The following is a 19,610-nucleotide window of genomic DNA, read 5'->3' as shown; positions in this document are numbered from 1 at the left end:
TTCCTGGTGCCTAAGGCTTTACAATCTAAATCACTGTAAATCTAATCAATTCAATTGCAAAAGAAGAGAGACAGAGAGAAGAACTATCTTAGTATATAGTTTTGTATACTGTGGCTGGATTCACTTATCCTTTCTGCTGTTACAGCTTCTCGTTTTATTTCCAACATTGGTTATATAACTAATCCTCTCATGTCAAAATATTATATATAAAAGTGTTTATAAAAATTTGAACCAAGAAATTTGATGGACATTGCTAATATTTGCTTCGAGGGTAAGACGATTAAGATATATTAATGAGAATGGTTCAAAAATGTCTGAAAAGTCAATGAAATGTTGCGATGGATGAAGATGGCAGCCTGATAACCTGAGTTTGATCCCACATCCCATAAGGCAGAAAGAGAGAACATATATTCACAAGTTGTTCAATGACTTCTACCTGCATGTCCAGGCTGAAGGCTGCCTTGGGGAGCCATCCAACCCAAGAAACATATAATGAACGATTATTTTATTTTGAGATAAAAAGACTGGTTTAAGATATTTTAACGAACACAAACATGTCAGTGATTCAGTTTTTGAATAATAAGGTATTATTTTTCTTAAAAATGTAGCTCTCATGTAAAACTTGCTATTTTAAAAATCAATACTGAAAACAGTATTCATGTGTCTTAAAATGTTACTTGTTTAATGTACAATTTGTACTGATTGTTTTTTAACTCTTCATTTTCCAGGAGTCATTAGAACAGCTTTGCACAACATGGATAGAGAAGCCAGAGAGCATTACTCAGTGGTCATTCAAGCCAAAGACATGGCTGGGCAAGTTGGCGGACTTTCGGGATCCACAACTGTCAATATAACCTTGACTGATGTCAATGACAACCCACCTCGGTTCCCACAGAGTATGTACCTTTTGTCTACATGTTACATTTATCATCAGTCATTATGCAAAACAAATGGAATAACTGAATACATTATGTACTGTTTTATTAAGAGAGTGTTATTCCTTGCTGGTCTCCTTTGTATTTTTGTCTCTTCATTGGTAATGTGTAAAGATATCATTTGACCTTCTAATTCTGAAACACATAAAGTGCATTATATAATTAATGAAATCTTACTTGATACAAAGGAGATACGTATTAGTAAAACATTCATGGATATATTTACACTGCATTCTCATGTGGACATCTCATCCATGCAACAAATTCATATTCAGGTTATGAAACTGCCTAAAAATGAAATGTATACTGTGTAAGTGAAGGTGCACTCACACACACAAGCACACATGTTTGCCTGCATGCATGCACTCCAACACATACAAATATCTTCTAAAGGTTGTTAAAATGGGATTTAATAAGTTTATGTTTCAGAATGGAATATGAATGTATAAAACGTAATTCATAATGCAAAAGGAAGTGCAAAAGCAGGGAGATGTGAATTCTGTGTCTTTGGAAAGAGCTGGTTTTTATGCAGTCATAGCAGAGCATCATTAATAGTGTCAGGGGCTAACTCTCTAACACAGAGTGGGTCCCAGTTTGGGCCAGTTATTGGTCAGACATTCCCTCAATCTTTGTTCCCTCTTCATCTCTGCACTTCATGTGGGCAGGGTCATTTCACTTAAAATATTTTAAACATATTTACCTCCTTGTTTTTCCCCTTACCATCCTCTATACCACCCCCAGATTTTTCATAAATACCTTTTTCAAAGATATTGAAGTTCTAAATAAGCCCTTAATCTCAGTTTGTAGAAGATAGGAGCTTAATGAATAAGTGTTTGAAGTAAAATTGTAGTTTTCAAACTATCCTTATCACTATCACTGTCTCTAAAAAGTTATTATCTTTACAAGCCAATTAAGATTCTATGATACACTTAAACAACAATAAACTTTTGTCATATGTGGATAATATGGTTTATATAGATGAATCTAGATGACAAATGCATTTCTAATTGTTTTATCTTGGTAGATAACAATGCAGATGTTTAAAGAAAAAATAAAATTAACTGCCTTCTCTGGCAAGAAAACATTAGATGTGCACTTTGAGTGAACTTACTGTGGCTTTCTTCCACTTACAGTCTTTTGTGTAGAGTTAAAAAAATAAAATAAAATAAAACAGATTTTGATCCTGCATACTCAGAAATGTGGTTAGCAATTTGATATGGAGGTAGTAAGTACCCAGATTCTGTTACTTTGTCATGTCTAAAAGAAGGTTTCAACTTTGATTAAAACTAAACACAATGCTGTATTTTGAATAACTTAGTATCACTATGGTAGCACACATTGCAATAGAAGAGTTGATTGATTTATGCAGATACATTGTTGTTTATCAAATAGGTATTTACATGGTGGGAAGTCATGATAGGCTACCTGAAAGTAAAGATAGGTAATAAACACTATATTTTCACAAAGAGGAGGGTGTTCATGTATTTTTCAATAATTCAAAGGGTATACAGATCATATCTGTGAGATGGATACAATATTCTGTTTCTCTTGACATGTGGAATTTTTAAGCCTCTATGAGCTTATGATTTCCATCATTCTTCATAAAACTCAGAGATGATTCTTACCATAACATTGCAACTAACGTTAGTATGAATGCCTGCCTCGTAATATTCTAAAGGAGGCCCTCAAATGTTTTTCTTTTCCCAATATGTATGACAAAATTAGAGACTTTCATAATGTACTTAGTAATCATTCTGTCTTGTAATAAATAAGGCTTCTTTTATTTGACAAATTTAACCAGAGTACTATACTATGCTGTTTTCCTTTTATTGTAGATTAAACAAGGCTTGATTTTGTAATGTGTCCTCTTCTATTTTCTTCAGTTTAGCTATGATAACATAGATATTAACTGATTTTTATCCTTCCCCATGTAAACTTTTAAAATCTATCTATTGAGATGTGAGAAAGTTCTGTCACACTCTATTCAAGGTTCTCATTTCTATGCCAATAATTACAATACTAGACCTGTCGTCTGTGCATCGTTGCTCTATCAGCCTCAGTTTTGTAGATATATAGTTTCTGTAAGTGTTCCTTAAGCTGGATATTTTATGCTACTTCTAGTCTCTATATGAACTTACTTCTCTGTTCTTTGACTTCTCCAGTGATCTTTTCTGACACATTAACTAAGCACACATTTCAGCAGTCATATACTAAACTTCATTTGTACTTTCTAATACAGAGCCTTGGTTTTAAGATAAAGATCACCACCTTTTCTTTCTTTAAACATAATGAGCACACTTAATTTATAACCATTTCCCAATACTTCTAATTTAAAAGTCATTGTGTTGAACTTTTCTCCTCTCTCTAGTTCTTGGAAAAATAAAGTAATTAGAGTTCTCACTGCCTTGGGAGTGGATGTATACATTAAAATGGTCAAGGGCTAGTGAACTAAATACCTTTTTATTACCCATCAAGTTTCTATTTCTGAAGCGTGCTTTAGAGAGTATTACCAGTTCACAGTGGAGTCAAAGAAATCATGAGAAAATATCTCATACAGTGCAGGAAATTATGGCCCATTCAGAAACAAAAATGGGGAATAATGAGATTGGCTTGGCTACAGTGGTAAAATTCTGACAGCATTTGAAGACATTACAAGAAAAATGTGCTAATGTGGCACAATATTACAAGTGGGTGTCTGTATTATGAATATTCAAAAGGTAAAAGAAGACTTTTTTAATGCTGTGTCTAGTACGGTGCTTAAAGGTTCAGATAAGTTGCCTCATAGTATTTCACATTCTATCTCAAAAGGTCTGTGCTTCATCCACTACAAAGCTAATATTTAAAAAAAATAATAGTTTTATGTAACTGTTACTGCATTTTAGGGATCCAGTTCTTACCATTTGAATCCCTTTTCTTTGTAGAATATATCCTTCATTTTTGTTTACATTTGAAAATGTTTAATATTTCCAATGAATGTTTTATTCAGTTTAATCTTCTTTTATAAATGTGACAGATAGTACTCTCTTAGTTTTATTGCAGTTGACAAATAATGCATTTTTCACAATTTAAAGGTTATTGCAGACCTATTTCAAACAATTCTGTGTGTATGATTTTCCAGAAACAGGTTTTATATTTCAAACAGTTTCATCATCACAATATCTGCCACAGTGGCCTATGACCCCAGATCCTGATTGTTACAAGTAAAATTGTTTTGGATCACCATGAATCATGTCTACATGGCACACTATCCCCATAAACATTCTCTGTATTGTGAGTCCTCAGGGACAGCTCACTCCATCACTTATCTCCCTCTCCTTGGACCTTATGTTTTCTTGAGGTCAATATTGATGTTAAAATAATTAATAATAGTACAATTGCTTCTGAATTCTTGAGTGGAAAACAAAGAGTCAGAAGGCTTACATGTTGAGTTAAAAATGAGTGATTGCCTTCAGTTTAATTTGCCATGATAAACACTGATATTAAATAGAAGTCAGAGCCTCTAGTACTGAACAGTTAACCTGTTAATTCAAAGGATCACAGAGGATATTAAAAACTTATTCCAATAAAGTTGTCATTTATTAGAAAATGAAGAAGGCACAGTGCTGATATGCAGAAAATATTAATGATCTGGACAAGAGCCATAGTCATACTCACTATCCCTTTATGCTTGAAGCCTGAAACAGAGCAGGTCATAACTCTGAATTCTGTGATGGAGAGAAGTTGATGAGAAAGCTGCAGAGGAAAGCAACAGATCCAGCTGTGGTTCTTTCAGGAAGCCTAAATGTAGACATCAAATTTATAAACTGAAAGTTCAAGGTAAGGCATTAGTTATTCATGAGGAAACTATATCAGATTACACAAAGCTCTTACATGGTAGCTAAAGAATACGAAGTGGCTAAGAGCCACTTGGCTCTTGTAAAGGTCCTGGTTTCTATCCTAAGGCTCACCTGTAATCTAGCTCCAGGAGTCTGATGCCCTATTCACACACACACACACACACACACACACACACACACACACACGGACAAAGAAAAATTAACATAAAATTAAAATAAAAGATAGTATATATGTAATAAAAATATATTTTTTGAACAATAGAATTTTGGTGCAGAAGACCACCCTTTATTTAAAACAACCTAGTAACAAAACCACTCAATCTTATATTTAATAGCTATGGATATGTCAATGCCGGGTTTCTAAGTTTAAAAGGACAAACTATATTGTTATGGTTAATGCAGCTGTAACACTGGGTAGAAAACAATGCTCATTTATAAGGAAGCTTCATTTCCTAGAAATCCCAAGGTCTGGCAATATGATATCCCCCCCAAAAAACTGAAAACACCAAAAGTGCTTGTGATGTCTCAGTGAATATTTTTTTTTCTCAGCAGAGTGTTTGCCTATTTGCTCTAGAATTCCTCTGTTCACTAATATTCTTAATGGTTAGTTCAATGAGGCTGAACTTGAATTCTTTCCTTTGAAAACATGAGGTTTTTTTTTTCTTTCTTCCTTTTTTTGGAATCATGTAGGTTTTTTCTGTTATTAATTATTACAATTTATTCGCTTTTTATCGCAGCTGTAGCCCTCTCCCTGGTCCCCTCCCAATCCATTTTCCTCCTTTTTCTCCACCCGTTCTTCTCCTCAAGTCCATTGATAGGGGAGGTTCTCCTTCCCTTCCCTCTTACCCTAGCCAATCAGGTCTCATCAGGACTGCCTGCATTGTCTTCCTCTGTGGCCTGGTAAGACTGTACCCCCAAAGCAGAGGTGATCAAAGAGCCAGCCACTGAGTTCATGTCAGAGACAGCCTCTGCTCCCTTGAGTAGGGAATCCACTTGAAGACTGGGCTGCCATGGACTACATCTGTGCAGGAGTTCTAGGTTATCTGCATGCATCCTTGGTTGGAGTATCAGTCTCAGAAAAGACTGCTGGGCCCAAAATTTTGGTTCTGTTGCTCTCCTTCTAGAGCTTCTCTTCCCTCCAGGTCTTTCTATCTCCTTGTTCTTTCATAGGATTTCTTGCACTATGCCCAAAGTTTGGTTATGAGTCTCAGCATCTACTTTGATACCATGCTGGGTAGTCTTTCAGAGGCCCTCTGTGGTAGGCTCCTGTCCTATTCCCTGTTTTCTCACTCCTCTGATGTCTGTCTCTTTTGCCCCTCTGAATGAGGAATGACCATCTTACTCAGGGTCCTCAATAATTAATAAATGGGACCTCATGAAACTGAAAAGCTTCTGTGAAGCAAAGGACACTGTTATCAGCAAAATGACTGACTGGAAAGGATCTCCACCAACACTATATCTGATAAGGGGCTAATATCCAGAATATATAAAGAAACATGATTATTTTTCTGTCATTTAAATAATAAATATCTAATACAATTACTTCTCACTGTAGACATCTTGGGAAACTGGGGCCCTCAGCAGCAGTTGGTAGCATTTATGCAAGGACAACAAATGCAGTTATCATATTCTCATGACAGGATTAGAATGAAAATTGGAACTGGTTTCCTAGGATGTGTTGTCACCTACAAACAGATGTTAGCAAGGTTAACAGAAAGCTAACCTAGCTTTAAAAGTGCCTCGATATGTTTGAAAGAGAAAAGTGTGGGATTTAAGAATGAGAATATCTTTCCAAATAAATTTAAGGAAGAGCAGATGAGGGGGTATTATTCTCCTCATTTCCAACACTAAGAATTAAATGCTTTGTTTGGAATTCATGTTTGTCCTGATAAATCTACCTGTAAAATCAATTTCTATAAATGAAATTTATGACCTTCAGCAAAGATCATGAGAGCAATCTAGACATAAATAGAGGAACTAGATAACTTCAAAAATTAGTTTTTGGAGCACAAAGCACAATCATCTGAAGATCTGGTTTTTCTAAAAGAGAAATAATATTTGTAATATATTACAAAGTATTCCAGACTTATACTTGTTATATAGTTTTTCTAATTTTATTTTCCAAAAACATCTAATTATGAAATATAAAAAGTACAGAAATGCCAAAGTGACATGGACAATACAGAATTTAAGAACTATTATTTTTAAAATCTTATTTTTATTAATGTATGTTTTTAAAATTTTTGATGGAAACAATTATAACTCTAAATTCCAACAGAGATAAAAATGTGAGCAACTCAGACAAAAGTCAAAAACTTCAAAATCAATTTAGGAATGTTCCCTTTAAACATTTTTCCAGTCATTCATTTCCCAAAACAGTATTTATTATCTATCTATCTATCTATCTATCTATCTATCTATCTATCTATCTATCACAATTTATTCACTTTATATCCCCACAGTAGACCCCTCCATCATCTCCTTGCAGTCACACCCACCCTCCTTCTCCTCCCCCTCTGACCTTTCCCTAATCCCCTGATAGGGGAGGTCCTCTTCCCCTTCTATCTGACCCTAGCCTAGCAGTTCTCATCAAGGCTGACTAATTCATCTTCTTCTGTGGAATGGCAAGACTGCAGCCCCCAGGGAGAGGTGAACAAAGAGCCTGCAACGGAGTTCATGTCAGAGATAGCCCTGATCCCCTTTCTAGGGAACTCACTTAGAAACTGAGCAGCCTATGGTCCTTTCCATATATAGTCCTCATTTGAAGTATCAGTCTCTGCAGGACTACCTGAGGCAAGGTTTTCTCACTCTCTTGGTCTCCTTATGGAGTTCCTTCCCCTGAAGGTGTTTCTATCTCCCGCTTCTTCCATAAGGTTTCCTGCACTCTGCCCAAAGTCTGGTTATGAGTCTCAGTGTCTCCTTCAATACCCTGGTCAATAGAGTCTTTCAGAGGATCACTCTGGAAGGCTCTTGTTCTGTTACTTGTTTCCTCTTACTTCCAATGTCTATCCTGTTTGCCCTTCTCAGTGAGGTTTCAACATCTTCTCTAGGGTCATCCTTGCTGTTTAGCTTCTTAGAAATATTGATTTTAGTATGTTTATCCTATATTATATGGCTAATATCCATTATAAGTGAGTATATACCATATGCATCTTTCTGCTTCTGGGTTACCTCATTCAAGACGATCTTTTCAAGTTCCCACAATTTGCCTGCAAATTTTATGATTTCCTTGCTTTTAATTGCCGAGTAGTATTCCATTTTAAATGTACCACAATTTCTGTATCCATTCCTCCAGTGAGGAACATCTAGGTTGTTTCCAGATTATAGCTATTACAAATGAAGCTGCTATGAACATAGTTGAACAAATGTCCATATTGAATGGTGGAGCATCTTTTGTGTATTTGCTTAGGATTGGTATAGCTGGATACTGAGGTACTACTATTCCCAATTTCTGAGGAAAATGCTAGATTGATTTCCAAACTGGTTGTACAAGGTTACATTCCCACCAGCAAAGGAAGAGGGTTCACTTTTCTCCATAACTTCTCCAGCATGCATCATCCCTTGAGGTTTTGATCTTAGCAATTCTGATGAGTGTAAGAAATCTCAGGTTTCTTTTGGTTTGCATTTACCTGATGACTAAGGACGTTAATCATTTCTTTAAATGTTTCTCTGCCATTCGATATTCCTCTGCTGAAATTTCTCTGTTTAGCTTGGACTTTATTATTTAATTGGATTTCTCTATTTGTCGCTTTTTTACATTGTTTATTATGTTTTTATTGTATATTATTATTAGTTTATTGTTTATTATTATTAGTTACATTTTATTAACTCTGTATCCCAGCTGTATCCCACTCCTTTATTCCCTCCCAATCCCACACTCCCTCCCTCATCTACTCCCTGCCCCTTTCCAAGTCCACAGATTGGGGAGAACCTCCTCCCCTTTCCTCTGGCCCTGTTTTATCAGGTATCTTCAGGGCTGGCTGCAAAGTCTTCCTCTGTGGCCTAGCAGGACTGCTCCTCCCTTCGGGGGTGGGGAGACCAAAGAGCCTGCCATTGAGTTCCTGTCAGAAATAGTCCCTGTTCCCCTTACTATGGGAAACCAATTGGTTATTGAGCTACCACGAGCTTCGTCCTAGCAAAGGTTCTAGGTTATATCCATACATGGTACTTGGTTGGAGAAACAGTTTCAGAAAAAAAACCTGTGCCCAGATATATTTGGTCCTTTTGGGGTACTTCTTGATTTTTTTTTATTTTATGTTATTATTATTTTTTTTATCAGTTACATTTTATTAACTCTGTATCCAAGCTGTATCCCGCTCCCTTATTCCCTCCCAGTCCCTCCCTCCCTCCCTCATCACCACCGGGCCCCTTTCCAAGTCCACTGATAGGGGGGACCTCCTCCCCATTCATCTGATCCTGTTTTATCAGGTATCTTCAGGACTGGCTGCAAAGCCCTCCTCTGTGGCCTAACAGGACTGCTCCTCCCTTCGGGGGTGGGGAGACCAAAGAGCCAGTCATTGAGTTCCTGTTAGAAATAGTCCTTGTTCCCCTCACTTTGGGATACCAATTGGTTACTGAGCTACCACAGGCTACATCTGAGTGGAGGTTCTAGGTTATATCGATACCTGGTCCTTGGTTGAATGTCAGTCTCAGAAAAGACCCTGTGCCCAGATATATTTGGTCCTTGTGTAGCTCCTATCCTTTCCCCATCAGAATAACTCCCCTTCTTTCTTATGATTCCCTGTACTCTGCCAAAGGTTTGGTCATGAGTCTTTGCTTTGAAAACACTGCTAGTTCGAGTCTTTCAGATGCGCTCAGTAGACTCCTGTCATACTCTCAATGCACATCCCATCTGTCTTTCTAAATGAGGATTGATCATCTTACCCCATGTCTGCTCTCTTGCTTATCTTTATTAGCTGTATAGATTTCCTTATTTTTTTCATATCTTATAGGTCTATATAAGTGAGTATATATACTCACGTGTTTGTCTTTCTCCTTCTGGGATATTTCACTCAGAATGATCTTTTCTAGATCCCAGCATTTGCCTGCAAATTTCATGATTTCCTCCTTTTTGATTGCTGAGTAATATTCCATTGTGTAAATATACCACAATTTCTGTACCCATTCTTCCGTTGATGGACATCTGGGTTGTTTCCAGGTTCTGGCTATTACAAATAAAGGTGCTATAAACATGGTTGAGCAAGTATCCCTTTTGTGTACTTGAGCAAACTTTGAGTATATACCTAGCAGTGGTATAGCTGGGTCTTGAGGAAGCACTATTCCTAATTGTCTTAGAAAGCGCCAGATAGATTTCCAGAGTGGTTGTACCAGTTTACATTCCCACCAGCAGTGGAGGAGGGTTCCCCTTTCTCCACAACCTCTCCAGCATGTGTTGTCTCTTGAGTTTTTCATCTTGGCCATTCTGATGGGTGTAAGGTGAAATCTCAGGGTTGTTTTGATTTGCATTTCCCTGATGGCTAATGAGGATGAGCATTTCTTTAAGTGTTTCTCTGCCATTCGATATTCCTCTGTCAAGAATTCTCTGTTTAGCTCTGTTCCCCATTTTTTAATTGGATTACTTGGTTTGTTGCTTTTCAGATTCTTTAGTTCTTTGTATATACTGGATATTAGTCCTCTGTCAGATAAAGGGTTAGTGAAGATTCTTTCCCAATCTGTAGGCAGTCGTTTTGTTTTGATGACAGTGTCCTTTGCTTTACAGAAGCTTTTCAGTTTCATGAGGTCCCATTTATTGATTGTTGCTCTTAGAGCCTGTGCTGTTGGTGTTCTGTTCAGGAAGTTGTCTCCTGTGCCAATGAGTTCTAGGCTGTTCCCCACTTTTTTTCCAATTGATTTAGGGTATCTGGTTTTATGTTGAGGTCCTTGATCCACTTTGACTTTAGTTTTGTGCAGGGTGATAAATATGGATCTATATTCATTTTTCTGCATGTAGACATCCAGTTGGTTCAATACCATTTGTTGAAAATGCAGTCTTTTTTCCATTGAATGGATTTGGCTTCTTTGTCAAATATCGAGTATTCATAGGTGTGTGGATTTATTTCTGGGTTTTCTATGTGGTTCCATTGATCCTCCTTTCTGTTTCTATGCCAATACCTTGCAGTTTTTATTACTGTTGCCCTGTAGTACAGCTTGAGATCAGGGATGGAGATACCTCCAAATGATCTGTTGTTGTACAGGATCGTTTTGGAGATTCTGGGTTTTTTGTTTCTCCATATGAAGCCGAGAATCTTTTTTCAAGGTCTGTAAAGAATTGAGTTGGTATTTTGATGGGAATTGCATTGAATCTGTAGATTGCTTTTGGCAGTATGGCCATTTTCACAATGTTAATCCTACCAATCCATGAGCACCGGAGATCTTTCCATCTTCTGAGATCTTCTTCGATGTCTTTCTTCAGAGACTTGAAGTTTTTCTCAAACAGGTCTTTCACTTGTTTAGTTTAGAGTCACACCAAGGTACTTTATGTTATTAGTAGCTATTGTGAAGGGTGTTGTTTCCCTAATTTCTTTCTCAGCCTTTTTGTCTTTGGAATACAGGAGGGATTCTGATTTTTTTGAGTTGATTTTGTATCCTGCCACTTTGCTGAAGGTGTTTATCAGCTGAAGGAGTTCTCTGGTTTAATTTTTGGGGTCGCTCATGTATACTATCATATCATCTGCAAATAATGACACTTTGACCTCTTCCTTTCCGATTTGTATCCTCGTTAGTTGATCTCCTTTAGTTTTCTTATTGCTCTGGCTAGGACTTCAAGTACTATGTTGAAGAGATATGGGGACAATGGACAGCCTTGTCTTGTCCCTGATTTCAGTGGGATTGATTTAAGTTTCTCTCCATTGAGTTTGATGTTAGCTATAGGCTTGCTGTATATTGCCTTTACTATCTTTAGGTATGTGCCTTGTATCCCTGATCTCTCCAAGACTTTAAACATGAATGGGTGTTGGACTTTGTCAAATGCTTTTTCAGCATCTAAGGAGATGATCATGTGGTTTTTCTCCTTCAGTTTCTTTATGTAGTGGATTACATTGATGGATTTCCATATGCTGAACCACCCTTGCATGCCTGGGATATTAGCTCCATGTCAGATGTAGGGTTGGTAAAGATCTTTTTGCTGTCTCTATGCTGTCATTTTGTTCTGATGAGAGTGTCCTTTGCTTTATCGAAGCTTCAGTTTCATGAGGTCCCATTTCTTGATTGTTAATCTTAGAGCCTGTGCTGTTGGTGTTCTGTTCAGGAAGTTGTCTCCTGTGCCAATGAAGTAAAATATCTTCCCCACTTTTCACTCTAACAGATTTAGTGTGTCTGTTTTTATGTTGAGATCTTTGATCCACTTGGACTTTAGTTTTGTGCAGTGTGATAAATATGGATCTATTTCCATTTTTCTACATGTAAACATCCAGTTAGACCAGCACCAATTGTTGAAGATGTTATCCTTTTTCAATTGTATTGTTTTGGCTCTTTGTCATAAATTATGTTTCTGTAGGTGTGAGGGTTTATTTGTGGGTATTCTATTTGATTCCATTTTTCCACCATTCTGTTTCAATGTCAGTACTATGCCGTTTTTATTACTGTTGTTCTATAGTATAGCTTGAAATCCGAGATGGAGATAGAGATCCAGAAGATCGTTTAATTCATAGGATTGTTTTATTTCTTCTGTGTTATTTGTTTTTCCATATGAAATTGCGAATTGTTCTCTCAAGTACAGTAAAAATATGTGTTGGTATTTTGATGGGAATTGCACTGAATCTGTAGATTGCTTTTGGTAGGACAGCTATTTTCACTATATTAATACTACTGATCAGTGAGCATGGGATAGCTTTCCATCCTCTGATATTTTCTTCAGTTTCTTCAGAGACTTGAAGTTTTTATCTTAAACGTCTTTCACATGCTTGGTTAGATCAAATAGAGTTTTAAGTGTTGGAATAATTATGTGGTATTATTCAAAGATGCCACAATTTTAATTGTTTTTAAAATATTCTTAGGTTGATAAATTGTATTAGGAACCAAGAATAGGCCTCAAGTATAGTATATATGTAAGAATGTTTAAATGTAAAATTCCTTGTATTTTATTTATTGTTTGGTGTCATTTTCATATCTCTTTGAAAGAATTTATAGTTTCTTGGGGCAAATATTTAACCTACTTTAAATAGTTTTTGATACATGTTGAATGTTTCATTATACAAGAGGTGTTAAATAAAAATTCAACAGCAAATGGATTTTGAGGATCAAAATGCAAAGCCAGTGTACTCTTCATTCTTAGACTCAACACAAATAACAAAACAGACAAGCACACAGTGCATAATAGATTCTGTAAAATATATGCTACATTATCAATTAACTATGAATCAGCCTATTCAACTTGTTACATTTAATTTTTAGTAAGTCTAATTTTCATTTTCTCCACAATCAGTTTTATCAAAGGCATACACACTTCATTGAATTAAATTTCCTTTCTTCCTGTTTTGGAGTGTTTCTGAACATTTCTATGTTTTTATTTTTCTCATCAGTCTTGAAGTGTATTTTTTCAGCTTTATTAAGATCTTATTGGTAAATATAATTTGTCCATGCTTATGTTACATAAACTATATTTTATACATAAATCATATTTTAGATCATACTCTGAAGTTCATACTTCATGACCTCAGATATTTTTTTGTCTGTGGATGAACAGTCTGTCATTTTAATAAACTCCAATATATGACATATTAAAAGCATAATTGACCTTTAAAAATCTATTCTACTTCAGATACTTCACCTTTTGATTAACTAATCTCATCTTATTCTCCTGTTGCTGACACAACCATTCTATAACCTGAATTTATATCTTTGACTTGTTAAATAATACCTATAGCTTGACTAATAAAGTATTATATTATTTATTCATCTAACATGATATCTAAATACAAACATGAACTCAAACACATATCTGTAGGGAGGGGTGAAGGAAGGGAGCTACAGGTGGGATATAAAGTGAATAAACTTTAATTAATAAAAATAAAAATAAATTTAATAAAAATTTCACCACAAGGAACAGGCTACATGTCTATCAAAGAAAATGTGGAAGTTAATCTTGCAGCTCATTCACTGGAACATTAATTTGCTTTCTTATTCAAAATTATTTGAATATCAGTTTTCATCCTTTGTAATTTTTGAATGACAAGCTATTTGCTGTTTAAAATATTGCTTTACTATGCTCCAGCTGAGAAAGAACATGTGACAGCATTACCTCACTCAATTTAGCCTGTTCTTGTTACATACATTTACATACATGCATGGTTTATGGTCGCAGTTTTCTTTTTTTTTCTTTTTTTTTTTAAATTTTTCATCAAATACATTTTTATTCATTCTGCATCCCCCCATAAGCCCCTCCCTCCTCCCCTCCCGATCGCACCCTCCCTCCCCTTTCTGCATGCATGCCACTCCCCAAGTCCACTAATAGGGGAGGTTCTCCTCTCCTTTCTGATCTTAGTCCATCAGTTCACATCAAAAGTGGCTGCATTGTCCTCTACTGTGGCCTGGTAAGGCTGCTCCCCCCCAGAGGGAGGTGATCAAAGAGCAGGCCAATCAGATTATGTCAGAGGCAGTTCCTCTTCACATTACTATGTAACCCACTTGGAGACTGAGCTGCCATGGGCTACATCTGTACAGGGGTTCTAGGTTATCTCCATGAATAGTCCTTGGTTGGAGTATGAGTACAGAGAAATAGTACTCTAGTGTTTACATGCATCGTACATCATTGCCTGCTCATTAGTTGAGGTACATTTAGGCTGTTTCTATTACCTAGATATTGTGAATAGGGAAGCAATGACTGTGACTGTGCAATACCTACAGACTAAGATCTTGAGTTCTCATGGAATATGTCAAAGAGCAGTGTGGCTGGGTGGTGGAGTAGATTTATTTTTATCTTTCTCTGGATTCTGCATAATGATATCTAGAGTGTCTGTGCCAGTTTGCCATCCCACCCAGAGAGAATAAGAGTTCCAATTTTCTTCACTATCTCTATGATTTTATATTGGTTGCTTTGCTGATATTTTTAAAGATTTGACTGGTGTAAAATAAAATGTCAGCATTGTTTTATTTTCATCACTCTCATTGTCTTTTTAGAAAATTTCTAGACTACTTTTTCATCCTCAGAGAACTTTTCTGTTCAGGTCCCAAGTTTATATCAGGAATGCTGAAGGAAGGAGAAATAGTCTTCACCACAAATGAACACCAAAATTGGTTTTCCAGTACCAAAAATCCAAAAATTCAGCCTTAAAAAGTTAGATGGATTCAAAATTATGCAGACAAGGCAAGGTGTATTTTCATATTTAGGAATATATATATATATATGTGTGATTACATATACAAACATGCACGGTACAAAAACTAAAGACAAAATAGGCAATGAGTTTGAAAGAGAGTAAGTGGAAGTATGTGGGAGGGTTTAGAGGAAAGAAAGGGAAAAGGAAAATGTAATTATATACTATAATATATAAATAATTAATAAAAATTTCTCTCTCTCACTGTTTTCTGGTGACTATCTTGTTTGCCCTTCTGATGAGAATTAAGCATCCACCCTAGGGTCCTCCTTGTTGTTTAGCTTCTTTAGGTCTGTAGTAGATGGCTGTCCTATATTATATGGCTAATATCCGCTTATAAGTGAACACATATCATGAGTGTGATTCTGCTTCTGGGAGCCTACCACAGATGTCTTCAGAAAGGGTCCATCCAGCAGAGGACTGAGGCAAATGCAGAGCCTCACAGCCAAACTTTGGGTAGAGCTCAAGGAATCTTATGGAAGAAGGGGGATATAGAAGGACTCTGAGCAGACCAACAAAGCCATATTATCTGGTCTGCAGATGGAGGTGACCTGCAGAGAGCGATGCATCACACAAGGAGCATGCATAGAGAGGACTCTAGAGGCACTGTTTAGATGAGCTGCATGGGCAGCTCAGTCCCCAAGTGTATGCCTTAGTGAGCAGAGCAGGGGCAGTCTCTGACAGGAACTCCCTTGCTCTTTCATCACTTCCTCATGGAGGGGCAGCCTTATCAGGCCTCACAGGAAGAGAATCCAGGCAGCACTGTTGAGACTTAATAGGCTGGGGCCAGATAGTAGGGGAGGAGGACTTCCCCTTTTCACTGGACTCTGGTGGGGGGATGGGGGAAAGAGGGATGGAGGATGGGACCAGAAGGAGATTAGGGAGGGGGATTATAATCTGAATACAAAGTGAATAAATTTTAAAAACTAATAAAAATAAAATATTAATTTCTCAAATTTCACATATGCACTTCATTTTAAAATACATATCTCTTCATTAGCCATTAATTGAGTTGTTTGGTCTTGGCACTTATTTTCTGAGATTTCTGTTAAAATTTTTTACTGATGAGGTTGTTCAATTGATTGATAGATTGACAGATCTGGAATCTGTCCCCAGCCTGAGTTACTTCTATAGTCTAAACATTACCCCTTACCCCATGGAGCATTAGTAAATATTTTCACCTGTTCTACAGAATAACCAAATACTTCATTAATATTTTATTGCTACATAATAAGTTTAAATTTCACCCAATCTTATAGATCATTTCTTACTTTTCTTTTCTGTGCTGTTGGCATCTGTTTCAGGAATTCTTTGCCTGTGGCTGCTTCTCTAAGAGTATGTGTCAACCTCTAACTCTTAGAATTCAGGTTTATGTTAACGGTGTTTATTCACTTGGCATTGAGTGGGGTTTTTGTTTGTTTGGGGGTTTTTTTGTTGTTGTTGTTATTTTTGACAAGGTGAGAAACTTATCTATTTTTGTTCTTTCACATATGGATACATGGTTTTGTTCAGCATTATTTGTAGAAGATGCTGTCATGTCTACAATATGTAATTTGGTCATCTCCATCTAGGTTTAGGTAACTCTAGCTGTCTTGGTTTGCCTCAGGATCTTCTATTGCATTTCATTCCTTTGCATGCATATGTATTTAAAATATTCATGGTAGGTACCAGGCATATGTAAGCTAATTTGACTTTAAGATATGTTTTAATGATACTGTGAATTGTAAGTTTTTCCTAAACTTTTCTTGAAATGTTGGGGTAGACAGGGTTGGTATGTTATATTCTGGCATGTTGCTGGAAATGTTTATCCACTATAAGATTTTTCTGGTGGAGTCTTTATATCATTTATATATAGAAACATGGCACTACCCAGTAAGGGTTCGTCAGCTTCCTCCTTTATTTATTTAGTATTTTCTCTTTTTTGGTTGTCTTACATGTTTTCAATTAGTATATTTAATAAGACTGAATAAATTATACATCTTGTTCTTTTGATATTAATGTTATTTCCTCATTTAGTATAAATATTGGGTATTGTGTCTATTGCAATGAGATACTTCTTTTTCTTTTTCTCTTTCTAAATTGAAGCCTCATTAAAAGATGCTTGATCTTGTTACAAACTTTTTTTTTTTAAATCTACTAATCTGCTCTCATAGGCTAATGTCCTTAAGTCTACTTTGGTGATGTACCAGAGCTAACAATTGGAAGATAATAATTTATCCTGCATCTTCATAATGAAGCCAGTCTGCTTATGGTGGATACACTGGTTTGTTCATAAAAATGAAAAATAAAACTGATTGAAAGCATTTTAGTGAAAAGATTGTGTCTAATTTCATCAGCTAAATTGATCTACTATCTGACGCTAGCCTATCAGATCTCATTAGAACTATCGGTGTCCTCTTTTCCCTGAGGCCTAGTAAGGCGATCTCACCAGAGGAGAGTTGGTCAAAGAGCAGGCAACTTAGTTCATGGGTGTGACTGTTCCCCTTTCTACATCACCCACATGGAGACTGAACTGCCAATGGGATACATCTGAGCACGGTTCTAAGTCCTCTCCATGCATGGTCCTTGTTTGATACCTCAGTCTCTGCAGGCCCCTTTCAGACAAGGAATTTTTTTTAATTATGTTTTTTTGTTGTTGTTCGTTTTGTTTTTGTTTTAACCATGATAATGCTAACTTCTTAAATGTAGTTTAATGCTGTTCCTTTCTTTTCCATTTTTTTTTTAAATTTTGATTTTTGATTCTTCAGCTGACACATCGAGAAGGATGATTTATTGAACATGAGTTACACTTGGCCACAAATGAACAGAACTAGTCAGGAAAGCCAAAGGTCCAAGACAGAGGGCCAGCAAGACTGTTTTGAAAGTAAAGAAGGCAGCCAGTTTCTCAAGTGGTCTCAGCAAAATGTTATCCAGGTCCATTGAGACTTATTACCAGCTAAAGCATACAGTCCAACAACTTGTACCAAAGCACCAGCCTACAGCGTCCCTTATTTTAGCTTGTGGTGCCCAGCTCATTTACTTGGATGAGGTAGAGACCTCATCCTTCTCTTGCTCTTCAGCCCTGCACATTCACTTATTCCACTACTTTACACTCATGGTGTGGGAATTTTAAGGAAGATGGCACTAACACCCTGATTCTTTCTTTTCAATTAAATAAAGTAATTTGGAAAACTGTTGCTCCTGTTCTACTATAAAGATTTTCCAGAAATCACCAGTTACCCCACTGGTGAATCTGGGTGGATTTCCATATTTTAAGCCGAGAAACTTTTAAATTAGTACTTCAGACTCATATCTTGTTATAGATAAATTGGTGGTTGTGCTGGTGGTGACCTTGATGACAGTAGGTTCTGTGTATCCAGAAATTCATCAAGTATTCCTTTTTAGTGTTTTACTACCTTTTTGGAATTCATTACTCAAATGCTAATGCTTCCTTGAATCCCACTGGTAGCTACTTTAAGCTCCCTCTTTTTCTTCTCTAATTTTTACATTTGAATCTTCTCTTTCTTACTTTTTCTTAGTGTGGTTAAAGCTTAAAGAATTTTTTTTCTTTCTCTTGAGATATTTATTTGAAAGATACTTTGTTGTAGTTTTCATTATTTCATTAATTTCTGCCCTGATCTTTTTGGTTTATTTTATGATTTACATTATGTGTAGCTGATATTAATAATACATATTTTATTGTTAGCACCTTATAATATATATATATATATTTCAAAAATTATAAGTAATTTTTTGGCTGAAAAGTAAAAAGGATAAGTACAAAGTGTCTATTTTAAACATAATTGTTTATATGCATTAGGTTAGTTCTTTGATATTTTCATATCCACTTGTTACCAGTGGATAATTTCAATCCAATGGTCACACACATGGTGCTAGTAAAACTAAATGGGTCACAATTTAAAAAGCAATGAATCTAGGGAAGGATCCCAGAGTAATGATGAAGGGTTATTTGGAGTGTAAAAGGAGATAGAAGAAGATGTAGAAGAAAATAGTAATAAGATAGTAATAGTAATGAGAAAGCATTTAATACCCATATGAAACCAGGTATGGATAATGTCCTTTGGAGCCTCAGAATTAGAGAAGATTTAGATACTACCATAATGACCATACCACTATTTCAAAGTGTGCACATTTTGTAAGGCTGGGTAGTTTTCTTCTTAGCTGGACTCATAACCAAATAATATGTTTGATGACTTTTCTTCTCCAGCAAACTGCATGATATCTTAGAACTCCACAAAACTGAACAGTGAGAAGGAAGTGTCCTGTTTAATTCCCATTTCATTACTCTATTTGATACCACTAACATGCTGTGTCTTCAACAGTAGAACCTTACTATCTGTGTTCTGGTGGACAACCAATAGAAACAAGCATAACCTGAGCTGTTTTGGCAGCATCTGACCTCCCTAACCCACAAGTCATTCAAAGTATGCCACAACTGACAAGATAAATTTCATTTTTTAATTCAAGGCTTCTGCATGAAAAGTTCTGTCAGCCATGCAGAGTATGTGCCTTGTGACCATTCGACT

General features: G+C 36.2%; 1 protein-coding gene across 5 annotated transcripts in view; it reads left to right on the top strand.

Moving 5' to 3' along the window:
* Positions 1 to 19,610, top strand: part of Cdh18 (cadherin 18) — a 1,064,923-nt gene that overhangs the window by 946,601 nt on the left and 98,712 nt on the right. For all 5 annotated transcript variants that reach the window (XM_060380420.1, XM_060380419.1, XM_060380418.1 and 2 more), the window contains one exon: positions 729 to 896. In XM_060380420.1, the coding sequence (XP_060236403.1) occupies positions 729 to 896 (168 nt within the window). The remainder of the gene's footprint in view (positions 1 to 728; positions 897 to 19,610) is intronic.

The sequence above is a fragment of the Meriones unguiculatus genome, chromosome 3, assembly GCF_030254825.1.
Source record: "Meriones unguiculatus strain TT.TT164.6M chromosome 3, Bangor_MerUng_6.1, whole genome shotgun sequence".
Classification (NCBI taxonomy): domain Eukaryota; kingdom Metazoa; phylum Chordata; class Mammalia; order Rodentia; family Muridae; genus Meriones; species Meriones unguiculatus.
The sequence above is the reverse complement of the archived record's forward strand: the minus strand, read 5'-3'. Positions and strand labels throughout refer to the sequence as shown.